The 13033-nt window shown below is 36.8% G+C and overlaps 1 protein-coding gene across 17 annotated transcripts in view; it reads left to right on the top strand.

Moving 5' to 3' along the window:
• mycbp2 (MYC binding protein 2) overlaps positions 1–13033 on the top strand; it is a 138867-nt gene that overhangs the window by 90489 nt on the left and 35345 nt on the right. For 13 of the 17 annotated variants that reach the window (XM_067443302.1, XM_067443308.1, XM_067443319.1 and 10 more), the window contains 12 exons: positions 899–1121; positions 1456–1574; positions 2855–2942; positions 3259–3308; positions 3391–3563; positions 3651–3795; positions 3868–4074; positions 4546–4601; positions 4698–4813; positions 5344–5441; positions 10485–10601; positions 12293–12433. In XM_067443302.1, the coding sequence (XP_067299403.1) occupies positions 899–1121; positions 1456–1574; positions 2855–2942; positions 3259–3308; positions 3391–3563; positions 3651–3795; positions 3868–4074; positions 4546–4601; positions 4698–4813; positions 5344–5441; positions 10485–10601; positions 12293–12433 (1533 nt within the window). The remainder of the gene's footprint in view (positions 1–898; positions 1122–1455; positions 1575–2854; positions 2943–3258; positions 3309–3390; positions 3564–3650; positions 3796–3867; positions 4075–4545; positions 4602–4697; positions 4814–5343; positions 5442–10484; positions 10602–12292; positions 12434–13033) is intronic. The other 4 variants (XM_067443314.1, XM_067443311.1, XM_067443318.1 and 1 more) reach the window with 2 other exon arrangements.

Here is a 13033-nt window from a genome sequence, read left to right as displayed (position 1 = left end):
TTTCGAGTCCATATCGTAAAAGTGTTTACAAAGCCCATGCCGTAATTACGACTGATCTACCAACCACAGTGAAGTGTACCGCGTACGAATAAATAATTATATAATTAATATTGTTACAAAACAACACAGTCTTTAGAAGTTAATGTTATTTTTAATCCTGTAATGCACTTCTCTCCTTGTCACCAGTGGGCGGGGCCAAAGTTCCAACAGTAAAGTAGAAGTTGATTTTCTTCTGCAGAGGCGGTCATAGATAGGCACATTCCACAACGAATCATTTGCTGCACTTGGTTACAATAAAATATGTTTTTTGGACTAACAACAAAGTTTTCAGTTGTGAAACTTACAAATTTATTCTGATAGTATTATAACCTCTTGTGTGAAAACCTCAAGGAAAATGTTATTCATCAGTTCATGATGCCTTTTATGTTAAATGGCTTTCCTGTAGCTCAACCAGTAGAGCGTGGCGCTAGCAATGCCAAGGTCATGGGTTCGATTCCCAGGGAAAGCAAGAACTGGCAATAATGTAAAAATGTGTACATTGAATGCAATGTAAGTCGCTTTGGATAAAAGCGTCTGCCAAATGCATAAATGTTAATGAACCTTGAGCATAATTTTAGAACACAGTCAACTGCCTAGCAACACCCTAAAACCACCCAGAATACACTAGTAAACTCAAAGCCTTCAGTACTTCAAAATCTCTCTTTAAACTAACCAAGTATTCAGACAAAATAAGGCCTTCATAACCTTTTTTTTATTTTTTATTTTTATTTTTTTATATTTAAAGCCACCATTCAGCTTGTTTTGACAAATACTTTTTCTTGTTACAAAATGAGATGCGGTATTGACTATACCTTACTTAAGAGCGCTTGAATCACATTCCCATGCTCTGGCGTTTCAGGTTTCCTTCCCAGACTGCGTTCGCTGGATGACCATTGAGTTTGATCCTCAATGTGGCACGGCGCAGCCAGAAGATGTTCTCCGTCTCCTGATCCCCAGCCGATCAATGCACTTCTCTGGACTCGGCTCCAAAGCTCTGGCTCACGAGACCATCAACAGCTGGACCGAGCTCAAGAAATTCTTTGGCTCCACTGGTTGGCCCACCACTGTCTTGGTGCTGCCAGGTAACGGTGAAGTCCCTGTCTACCAATCTTTATAAATATATACTTTATACCTTCATGCTGATTTAGGTACTGTTGACAGTATTAGCAGATGTTTACTTAACACCATTCCCAGGACACTTTCAGGCCCTTGAATGAGAGTCTTTACTCTGTCAACAGATACATCTTTTATATGTGGTACCAAAGAGGGTTTATAAACACCACATCTCAACAGGAAGATTGTGGGATTGTTTACAGAATATTATCCCTATGCCTGTGAATTTATGGGCTGCTGCCATCTTTATTATTCAAAATGAGTTATCCCATACTCTCTCATTAACTCATTTCCATTTCCAAGGTAATGAAGCCCACTTCTCCTTGGAAACGGCATCAGATTATGTGAAAGATGAGAAAGCCTGTTTCTACGGATTCAAAGCTGTAGCTGTCGGTTATGAATTTAACCCTGGTGTTGATGAGGTATGAAATTTCTCCTTGCAAAACAAACGTGTCAAACCTGAGCCCGATGCATGAAATGTTTGAGGAGCCCATTTTATCTAATTTGTAAAATAAGTATTAATTGTCATGTCAACATTTATAGTAATATTAAGATAAAACACATACAGTTCTGTTGTTCAAACAAGCTGCTTATGGATTTTAACGGGTTGTCGTTTTTATTAACCAATATCAATACTTAAATCAGAGGAATCTATATTTTAGTCTATGCTGTTTACTGTTGATTTGTTTCCAAAACTTATTTGCAGCACGTTTCCCATCCAAAAACTGTAATAAGCTTTGTGTTCTTTTACTTTTAATATAAAAAGAAGTCTGAGCTTTCGTATTCTGTATGTTTTCTTTTGAAATTTAAACAATAAATACAAGTTTAGCTATTTAATGTGGTGTGACAGATCGCTGTAGCGTCTCAGTTCAAGCGAAAGGGGCAGTGCATGAACTTATCATCTCTTCCTCTTTATTACTAGTAAAAATGATAAAACACTAGCATGAAAAAACATGAATGAATGAACATTAGCTGTTAGGTTGAACAATACAACTTTCTGAAATGTACTGTATTATGTCACAGTGTTTCAATGGCAGAAAGACGTCAGTAAAAAAAGCTGGGTAAACAATGACGCATAACATTATATTTACCTCTGAAAAGTTATTGAATGACAATAGTTTGATGGTTAGCTAGAAGAAAAAAAAACATATAGACTATTAAATATTTATTAAAAAAAACTTAAATATTTGATGCATGTTTAAATATAATTGAAACTTTGTTTTTATGACAGCCACTGTTTAAATGTTTATATTAATATAAAAATTGTCATTAAAAGAGTTATTATTTTATTATTATTATTATTATTATTATTATTATTATTACGAGCTTTATGTGCAAGTTAAATGCTTGTTTACAAATCAAATAAATTGTAACCATTAATATTAGTGTAGCAACTAACATGGTTCCCTGAATAGTTTAACCATATTAATGTACCTGCTACATCCACATAAATCGGAATTGCCATTCAATCAAATAGCAATCTTGTGAATCAAAATTGAATAGAATCATGAATTTTGTATCAATATTCAGCCTTAGAAGCATGTGTATTGAACTGTGAGTGAAAACCATTTTTAGCTTGGAACGTCCAAAATAAAAATCATTTTATGTCTACAACTGCTAGTATTTCAGTTATGCATTGCTTGGATTAGTGATTTATACTGCACATGTATTTGAGATATTTGTCATGTGGCTGTGTTTTCAGGGAATTATTCAGCTGGAGAAGGAATTGGCCTATTTAGGAAGCATGTGCGCAGCTGCACTCATGAAAAAGGATCTTGCCCTACCCATAGGTAAGAATGATGCTGCTTGACTGTTGGATGCATAGAAACTGGAATGTGCCACACAGGTAAAAAAGTTAACTAACATAATCTGACAATGTATTTTCGAGTCTTCAAGAGATTCCAACTAACTAAATGATGTCACGTATGGACTACTTTGATGATGTTTTTATTACTTTTCTGGACATGGACAGTATAGTGTGCCTACACTTTCATCACTATTTCCAACACTATTTCTTTAGTGGGGTACTGATAAAATCATAAGCAAGAATCAATGCACTTTTGTGTCTTTTTTTTCTTATTGTGTGGATTATTTACCATCCTATAGGGAATGAACTGGAGGAGGATTTGGAGATTTTAGAGGAAGCCTCACTCCAGGTACTACATCAGACAACATTTGTTTTGTGTGAGTCCTGCACATCATCAGAATGTGCTCTAATCGTGTGTTTGTGTTGAGCAGGTGTGTAAATCCCACTCAGGACTCCTGGGAAAGGGACTGGCCCTCTCACACTCTCCCACCATCTTAGAGGCACTAGAGGGGAACCTGCCATTGCACCTACAGACTAACGAACACTCCTTCCTAGAGGACTTCATTACCTGTGTGCAGAACTCCAGCGGTGGGCGGCTCGCCAGGTCGGTATCAAACATTTTATGGCTCCTTGTATTCACAAAGAAGTTTGAGGCCCTCATCCAAGCATCTTTACCATTCTATTTCCCAAGGTGGCTTCAGCCAGACTCTTATGCAGACCCTCAGAAGACATCACTCATTTTGAACAAGGACGACATCCGCTGTGGCTGGCCCACTACTGTTGTGGTGCAGACCAAAGACCAATATGGAGATGTTGTCCATGTGCCAAACATGAAGGTTAGCATATTTCTGAATCAAATGGTGTGTCACGAAACTAGCATATCTAATCGTCTCTGATCTGTGTTGTAGGTTGAAGTCAAGGCTGTTCCTGTCTCTCAGAAAAAGTCAATCCAGCAGGAGAACATGAAGAAACTGCAGCGTTTGCCAGGCAGCTCCTCTAATTCTGCATCAGGAACTGATCTGACCTTTGGTGGCCACCCAGCACCCAAACTGGAGGCGACATACGAGCCCATGATCATCAAAGAAGCGCGTTATATCGCCATCACCATGATGAAGGTTACTCTCATCTATTGACTTGATTATTATAGTGGACTCAAAAATGATTTGGTCTTGGGCTGCCCAATTATTCAAAATAAAACCAAAATCACAATATCGCCTTGTGTGATTATCAAATCGCAAAGGTTGTGATATAACAGTGCCACTATTATGCTATTTTAATGGTTCATAATTTTGTTTTTGAAGTCTCCAACAGGTTTTAAAACACTTAATTTAAGAGAAGTCTGTCATTTCACTGGAAGCTCCAGTTATGCAATTTTAATTAAACATTACAGAGTCAATTTTTTTAGTAAAATAATAGGTATGCACGGATGAATCATTCACAATAAGATCAATAAGATGCACTTAGAAAATATAAAGGTGTTATTTTTTCATAATAACTTATAACTAATGTGTAAATGTCATTGCATTGAATGGTTTGACATTTTGTATATTTTAATTACATTTTTACTTACTGTGTTTTTTGTTCAGGCATATGAAAATTATTCGTTTGAAGAGCTTCGCTTTGCATCACCGACACCAAAGAGGTTCAAAGACTACCTTCTTTACCTGTCAAATACATATTACAGTCAACATTCATGTAAGAACAGGTTTCAGGTTCAGTTTGTCTGCTTATTATTCAGGCCCAGTGAGAACATGCTTATCCGGGCCAACACAGACGGCACATACAGCGCTAACTGGACTCCTGGTGCTGTTGGACTTTACACCATTCATGTGACCATTGATGGCATTGAGATCGGTAACTGTATTTCAGGTTTTATTAAAACTTTAAAGCTTTGTACTAGAGCACTTTGTTGTAGAAATATTTAAAGAGAGTGTCCAAATTGTATGGTGTATGTTGCTAGTGCTCAAATAGATTTTCAAACCTTTTTTTTGTGTGAAAATAAATAACTAAATAAACAGTACGTATGGAGCCCCTAAAGGGACATGGTGATGGAAAAAATACAAGATGGGAGGACAAATTACATGTCAGTGCTTTTGTGTTCTCACATTCTCAAAGTTTTCCCCAAGAAACTTTACATTACCCTGAGAAACTGAGAAACTCTCAGGGGAATGCAAACATTTTTGCACGAGAATGCAAAAGCATTGACATTTTTTTCCTATCATCTCATGTTTTTATTTATTTATATTATAACACCATGTCCCTTGAGGGGTTCCGTACTATAGTCATCGTACAGATGTGTGGTTTGTGTTTAACTCTTTATATTTTAGAGCTCATGAGTCATGAAATAGGTAAATAGGTTTTTTGACTGAATAATATTTGCTCAGATGCTGGTCTGGAGGTCGAGGTCAAAGACCCACCCAAAGGAATGATCCCTCCTGGCACACAGATGGTCAAACCCAAAGCTGAACCTCAACCCAGCAAGGTGAGTTCCCAGGTTAAGCAGTTAAAAAAGTGCTGAGATAACTACTCGGCCAGATGTCCAGCCACTCCAGTCATTCATTTAACACACATTTTACACACTCAAAAATTTGGGGTCTTTAATATATTTATTTAATGTTTTTGAAAGATGTCTCTTACACTCACCAAGGCTGCATTTATTTGGTCAATAACACTGCAAAATTTCACGTGATCCTTCAGAAATCATTTTAATATGCTGATTTGATGCTCTCAAGAAATATTTCTTTATTATTGTTATGAATTTTGGAAACAGTTGTCCTGCTTAATATGTTTGTGGAAGCCAAGATATATTTTTTTCTGGGTTCTCTGATGAGTAGAAAGTTCAATAGAAAATTACATTTATTGGTAACACTTTTGTTTAGAATATTGAATATTGTATTATTAGGATATTGGCTGTTTATTAGTAGGGTACAATGGGGCAAAAGGCACACCTTAAGAAAAATGTGCTTTTCACTACTCCTATAATATGTGATATACAGAAAAAATGTATATGTTTGTATTGAACATTTATGGAGCAACATATTTTGTGTAAAATAAATCATAAAAGTGGTTATTTTATATAAAAATCTTCAAAAAGTATAAGGTGACAAGTGGGCCTTTTATCCCACACATGGGGTAAAAGATTCACCAGCATGGGGCAAAAGGCACACAGTATTGATACAAATACTTTTGCTAAAATATATTTTTAAAATTGTTTAAGTTAATACTTGTTCAAAACAATCACTTTAACAAAGTCTAAACTATTTTCTGTTTATTTTTGATGAATAAAATAATACATTTTTGATCAATAAATATGCTGTCATTAATATATGTTAATATAGAAATATAGCTAAAAAATATAGAAACAAAATCAAATCATTTTAAAAAGTAAAGATTCTGAAAGCATCGAAGGTGATCCCATAATAATTTTATAAAAAATGTACAGTAGTAACAATAACTTATATTTTATTGTATTATATGGATTTATATAACATTTTTAAATATGGTGGTTTCATTATAAATATGGTGATTATCTCTAAGGTGGACACCCAAATTAATATATGAAACTTACCATCTGAATCGAACCATGTCATGTCAAAAAATGGAAAAGTCAGCCAACTGTTTATTTTTTACCCCAAATACCATACTTTTACATATTCTTCCATTATTGAAAAACTGTTGCTTTAATTAACTTGAACAAAACTGACAAACATTAACAAGACCTTTTGTTTCAAAATATATTCAATAATTTTAGCAACTTGTGTTTGTTACTTAAAGCTACAACATTTTTAAAAACATCAAATATTAGAGCAAATGAGCGCAGGATCAACTTTGCGCTGCTGCCTGAGATCGCCTCAAAGATAAGACTAATTTCCATGTGCATCTTGAAAAGCAGATGTCTTGGAAAGTGCTGAGGCAAGTTTTGTGCCATCTAATGGTTTAGAGGAAAATACAATCAAAGGAGCCTTTTAGCCCGTTGTACCCTACTTATAAAGCACATATTAATGTTGTATTCTGCATCAGATTCTGTTCTACATCACTTAATCTTACCCAATACCTAAACTTAACAACTACCCTACTAACTATTAATAAGCAGTAATTATGAGTTTGAGACAATTTAATCATTTTAACGTGGCCTTGCTGGAAAAAAGTTTTAGGGTGCTTTTACACTTGGTTAAATTTCTTGGTCCAAACCAGAGTTTGATTGCTTCCCCCTCCGGCCAGTGGTCTCTGTTCACATTATGGCTTGTTTCCACCGAGCTGTACGGTTCAGTTCAGTACTCAGTTTCTGCCGGACCCATTGTCAAAACTTGTTAAAGGTACCCTCCTTCCGAACCTTACCGTACCACTTTTATGGCACCCTTCTGTTGGGGTACTTAGACAAGTAGTCCGGCACTAAAGGGTGTTGCGCAGACTCACTGCAGAAAGTTAATTGGTTGACTGAGAATCGTCACTTGCGCATGCTTTTTCTGCTGTGTTTTTCCTTGTAGCCTGAATCCTTGGCTCAAACGAAGCGTATTATCTTCTTGTGAAAAACAGCCACATGCCGAAAAGCAATAACAAGATATGCTTTGTCATCCACTGTTGTTTACTGTGTCGTTTTCATGTTCACATGCGGAATACAGATTATTTCAGGGTTTAGCGTCCTGAATTGTACTGAACTGTTCTGTACTGAACCACGCTGCTCAGTGGAAATGAGCCATTATTTGGTTCCAAACCACGGTGCGCTTACGTCATCAAGCTGCAGTCGCGTACCTATGTTTCTAGGGAATGGCTATGAAGGACAAAGTGGCAAAATGATTAGTTGCTCCAAACTTGCTTCCAAAGCATCAGCACATAACGCTAGTTGCGTTTATTTGCTGCAAATGTACTGGAAATATGTTCTAAAAAAATGCAGACCATCTGTGCAAGGCGAGCAGAAGTGAAATCCACATTCTCTCGTTTGCAGTGCACTTGTCAGGAGCACGAGTGAGAACATGCACAAACAGTTTTATACATCATCAATGGTGGTTCACTTCCGCAATTTTGTACAACCGTTTTGTGTGAAAGCACCCTTACTTTCCTAAAACAACAACACAATCGTACTGACCCCAGTCTTTTGAACGGTAGTGTATGTGTTCACAACTTGACTGTCATTCTCTGGATGATGATGGCCACTGAAGCAGATGGTATATGATTAGTGTTTATTTTATAAATATTATTTATGACTTTAAATACTTTCTGGAAGTTGACGTCCTGCGGCTTGACAAGCTGAAATCCATCCAAAAGTATTTTACAGCATTTTATTCATTCAAATATAATTGTTGGTTACACTTTATTTTAATGTGTCTGTTTTACAGTTTAATTATACATTTAAGTACTGTGTAATATATTTACTGTAGGGTTAGGGTTTGGTTTAGGGTTAATTGCATGTAATTATGCTTAATGTATAGTTATAACTATGGCAACTAACTATGGCAATAGTTACTATAACTAGCAATATAAGCAATATAGCAATATAACTATGGCAACACTGCAAAGTAAAGTGTTACCTAATTGTTGTATAATTATTACAAACAGCTTTGTATGAGCTCATATTACTTGAGGGACCACATGGGTTACATTTGTTTTTGTTTTGGCACTTTTTCTTTTTATTTATAGACGGTTAGTATGAATGCTAGAGTAGAGGCTACAATTTACAATATCGGTGTGTAAATAATAGCTGTGCGGCGTCAGTGCTATTTACAGTGAGGAAAATAAGTATTTGAACACCCTGCTATTAAGTTTTTCCACTTCGAAATCATGGAGGGGTCTGATATGTCATTGTAGGTGCATGTCCACTGTGAGAGACATAATCTCTACAACAACAAAAAAATCCAGAAATCACAATGTATGATTTTTTTAACTATTTATTTGTATGATACAGCTGCAAATAAGTATTTTAACACCTGTTAAAATCAATGTTAATATTTGGTACAGTAGCCTTTGTTTGCAATTACAGAGGTCAAACATTTCCTGTAGTTTTTCACCAGGTTTGCACATACTGCAGGAGGGATTTTGACCCACTCCTCCACACAGATCTTCTCTAGATCAGTCAGGTTTCTGGCCTATCGCTGAGAAACATGTTTGAGTTTGAGCTCCCTCCAAAGATTCTCTATTGGGTTTAGGTCTGGAGACTGGCTAGGCCATGCCAGATCCTTGATATGCATCTTACAGAGCCACTCCTTGGTTATCCTGGCTGTGTGCTTCGGGTCAGTGTCATGTTGGAAGACCCAGCCTCAACCATTCTTCAATGCTCTAACTGAGGAGAGGAGGTTGTTCCCCAAAATCTCGCAATACATGGCTCTGGTCATCTTCTCCTTAATACAGTGCAGTCCCCCTGTCCCATGTGCAGAAAAACACCCCCAAAACATGATGCTATACCCCCATGCTTTACAGTAGGGATGGTGTTCTTGGGATGGTACTCATCATTCTTCTTCCTCCAAACACGTTTAGTGGAATTATGACCAAAAAGTTCTATTTTGGTCTCATTTGACCACATTACTTTCTCCCATGACTCCTCTGGATCATTCAAATGCTGGTTTAAGCGGGGGAACCTTCCATGCCATGCATGATTTCAAACCATGACATCTTAGTGTTTTACCAACAGTAACCTTGAAAACGGTGGACCCAGCTCTTTTCAGGTCATTGACCAGCTCCTCCAGTGTTGCTCTGGGCTGATTTCTCACCTTAGGATCATTGAGACCCCACGAGGTGAGATCTTGCATGGAGCCCCAGTCTGAGGGAGTTTGACAGTCATGTTTAGCTTCTTGCATTTTCTAATGATTGCTCCAACAGTGGACCTTTTTCAAGTTGTTTGGCAATTTCCCATTAGCCCTTTCCAGCCTTGTGAAGGTGTACAATTTTGTCTCTAGTGTATCTGGACAGCTTTTTGGTCTTGGCCATGTTAGTAGTTGGATTCTTACTGACTGTATGGGGTGGACAGGTGTCTTTATGCAGCTAATGACCTCAAACAGGTGCATCTAATTTAGGATAATAAATGGAGTGGAGGTGGATATTTTAAAGGCAGACGTAAAGGTCTTTTATGGTCAGAATTCTAGCTGATCGACAGGTGTTCAAATACTTATTTGCAGCTGTATCATACAAATAAATAGGTTAAAAATCATATATTTTGATTTCTGGATTTTTTTTTTTTTTTAGATTATGTCTCTCATAGTGGACATGACAATTTCAGACCCCTCCATGATTTCCAAGTGGGAGAACTTGCAAAATAGCAGGGTGCTCAAATACTTATTTTCCTCACTGTATATGCAAGTGCAAATAGTGTCACAGTTTATTTTTTTTACTGTGTATTGAACTGGGAAACAAGCAACACAACTGCACAAAATCAAATGTCTTTCCTGCTTTTTTTCTGCTGAATTTTTCTCATTTGACAGGGTGTGTGGGTTCTGTTCTCTCTTTGCGGTAAATCCTTTCTCTTTGACTGCAGCTTCCTGCCATCTTCTCATCTGTCTCACAGTCTCCGTCTCTCCCCCTCTGCTTCTCTCAGGTGCGCAAATTTGTGGCCAAGGACAGCGCAGGGCTGCGCGTGCGTAGTCACCCTTCTCTACAGAGCGAACAAATAGGCATAGTCCAAGTCAATGGCACCATCACATTCATTGACGAGGTAAACCTCTCTAGAATAGGGCCAAAATGTTCTGTATTTAAGTTCTTTTCTTTTTTCTCTTCATTTAATCAGTGAACATAATTATGAATGATTAATGAATTGTTTCTGTTTTAAAACAAAAGGCTTTTAAAACAATTTCTGCATCTTTCTGAGCTTTCTTACTTGCTTTTGATTTGGTCAGAAGCGTTTTGTTTTGCCTATCCTTTGCTTCATATACATGCAGGAGACTTTGAGGCTGTAGTTAAAGCTCATATAAGAGTTATCTATCCCAGCCCATCGCTGCATGCCAATCACTGATACTCCTATAAGGTCCAACCTCACATCCGCAATGCTGTCCTGTCACTTGCTCTAAAGACCCTTTCACATGAGCCGCCAGTGCATTGAACACTGGAGAAAAGCGTCAACCTTGTAATGTATTGCTCACCCATTTGACGTTGACCCTTTAAAGCACTAAACTAATTGGAAAAATTGCATGACTTTTGCATGACAGGTCAAGCTGTATATATATATTTAAAAAAAAACTATCAATCAAAAATTTGGACACGCTTAACTAAATTTATATATCATTTCATAGATATCTTTACTTAAAACTTTATTTTTATTTATCTTATTCATTTTTAAATTATTTTATTTCTTAACATTGGTTATGTTTACATTTATACACACTACTTTTCAAAAGTTTGGTCAATAAGATTTTCTTTGTATATGAATGAAGTCTCCAAGGCTAGAGTTATTTTTTTCATTTTACTACTACTCTACAGTTTACTACTACTAGTTATTTTTATTTTACTAAAAATTAATTCTTGTGATGGCAAAGCTGAATTTTCAGCATCATTACTCCAGTCACATAATACTTAAGAAACTATTCTAATATGATAAGAATAGTTTCTTATTATTTTTAATGCTATACATAAAAAATGTCTTATTATTTTTATAATGCTGCTTAAAATATTTGTGGAAAATCCTACATTTTCTACATTTTTCTATTTAAAACATAAAAAGAAAAAAAAAAGAAATCTTTTGTAATGTTGTAAATGTTAATTTGTATCAATATAATACATTCTTACAAAATAACAAGATCTTACTTTCCCCAACCTTTTGAACTTTTATCTATTAATTATGTATATATTATAGTATTAAATCTAAAGAACTAGTTTAATTCTTAATATTTGATAATTTATTGATTTGCAAAAGCAAAAATGTACTTTGTATTTTTATTTAACTGATGAGTAGAAGGGGATAGTAAAGGAAAAGCGGAAAGTGCGAAAAGTGAAAAGTAACTATACAAGTGTATTTCATTTACGTGTCCATATTTTTTAGTGGTAGTGTTAACTCCCTGCTTTCTTGCTAACTTGCTAATCTGCGAACCTGTAGAATTACACTTCAATGACATGGCGGCACTTTTCACGCGCTCAGTGTCGCATAACGCATGCGCTGAGCAGTGCCTTGAAGCCTGACACAAGTCACGTGAAAGGGCCTGTTGTTCCCTGCTGTCAGCCCCTACATGCATATACAAATTCTGCAGAGGATGCATCTCATTTTCTCTCAACACAACTGGACATCCACTGTAAATTCAACTGGTTGGTGCCACTCATTTACGCAATTGGTTCTGCAGCCTCAGAGGCTCATGCGAGGGGCGTGTTAGCAGTTACAGGAGGGCATGGCTCCGCTCTGTTGCTTGTTTCCCATAGATCCACAATGATGATGGTGTCTGGCTCAGACTGAATGATGAGACAGTAAAGAAGTATGTTCCCAACATGAATGGGTACACTGAAGCCTGGTGCCTCTCTTTTAACCAGCATCTGGGCAGAAGCCTCCTGGTCCCTGTCGACGTAAGTAAAAGGCCTCCCCCTTCGTAGATTAGCCGGAGCCCCTACACTGCTCATTTGGGAACGGGATTTGTAACTGTCAGCTTAACTTTAGTCACATTTGATATACTTCAGTTTGGCTCTTTTTACAGTGAATCGCAGGCATCTTATGACCCACTCCCAAATGCCTACAAGCATGCTGTGTTGATTACTCACAAAGGCCAACAAAAATGTGCCCTTGCATGTGTTAGTGCTACTGTGTAGTTTAGTTCGGGCACGTTCACTGAGACCAGGCTGGAAATTGTTTGGGGGGTGGGGTGCATGTTGCCAGTCCCTTATCTTATTGACTCCTGGTAAAAGACACTAACTCATGCACACTGTTTTGTAGGGCTGCACCATTATGACATTGTTCATATTTTGTCTTTTTTATCCCTTGGTATTTTAATGTCAGTTATTAATTCCAATTAATAGTGTTCACTTTAAAATATTACAATGCGATTTGTACCACATCTAAACCTTGTTTATTATAAAGGCTGGAATGCACTAAAGGGCTTTTAAAATTTGAACAGATTTTAAAACACTAGGCCTTACACGCAGACAAAAATGGGCATCATGCAGACCACA

This window comes from Pseudorasbora parva, chromosome 5, assembly GCF_024679245.1.
Source record: "Pseudorasbora parva isolate DD20220531a chromosome 5, ASM2467924v1, whole genome shotgun sequence".
In the NCBI taxonomy this organism is placed as follows: Eukaryota; Metazoa; Chordata; class Actinopteri; order Cypriniformes; family Gobionidae; genus Pseudorasbora; species Pseudorasbora parva.
The sequence above is the reverse complement of the archived record's forward strand: the minus strand, read 5'-3'. Positions and strand labels throughout refer to the sequence as shown.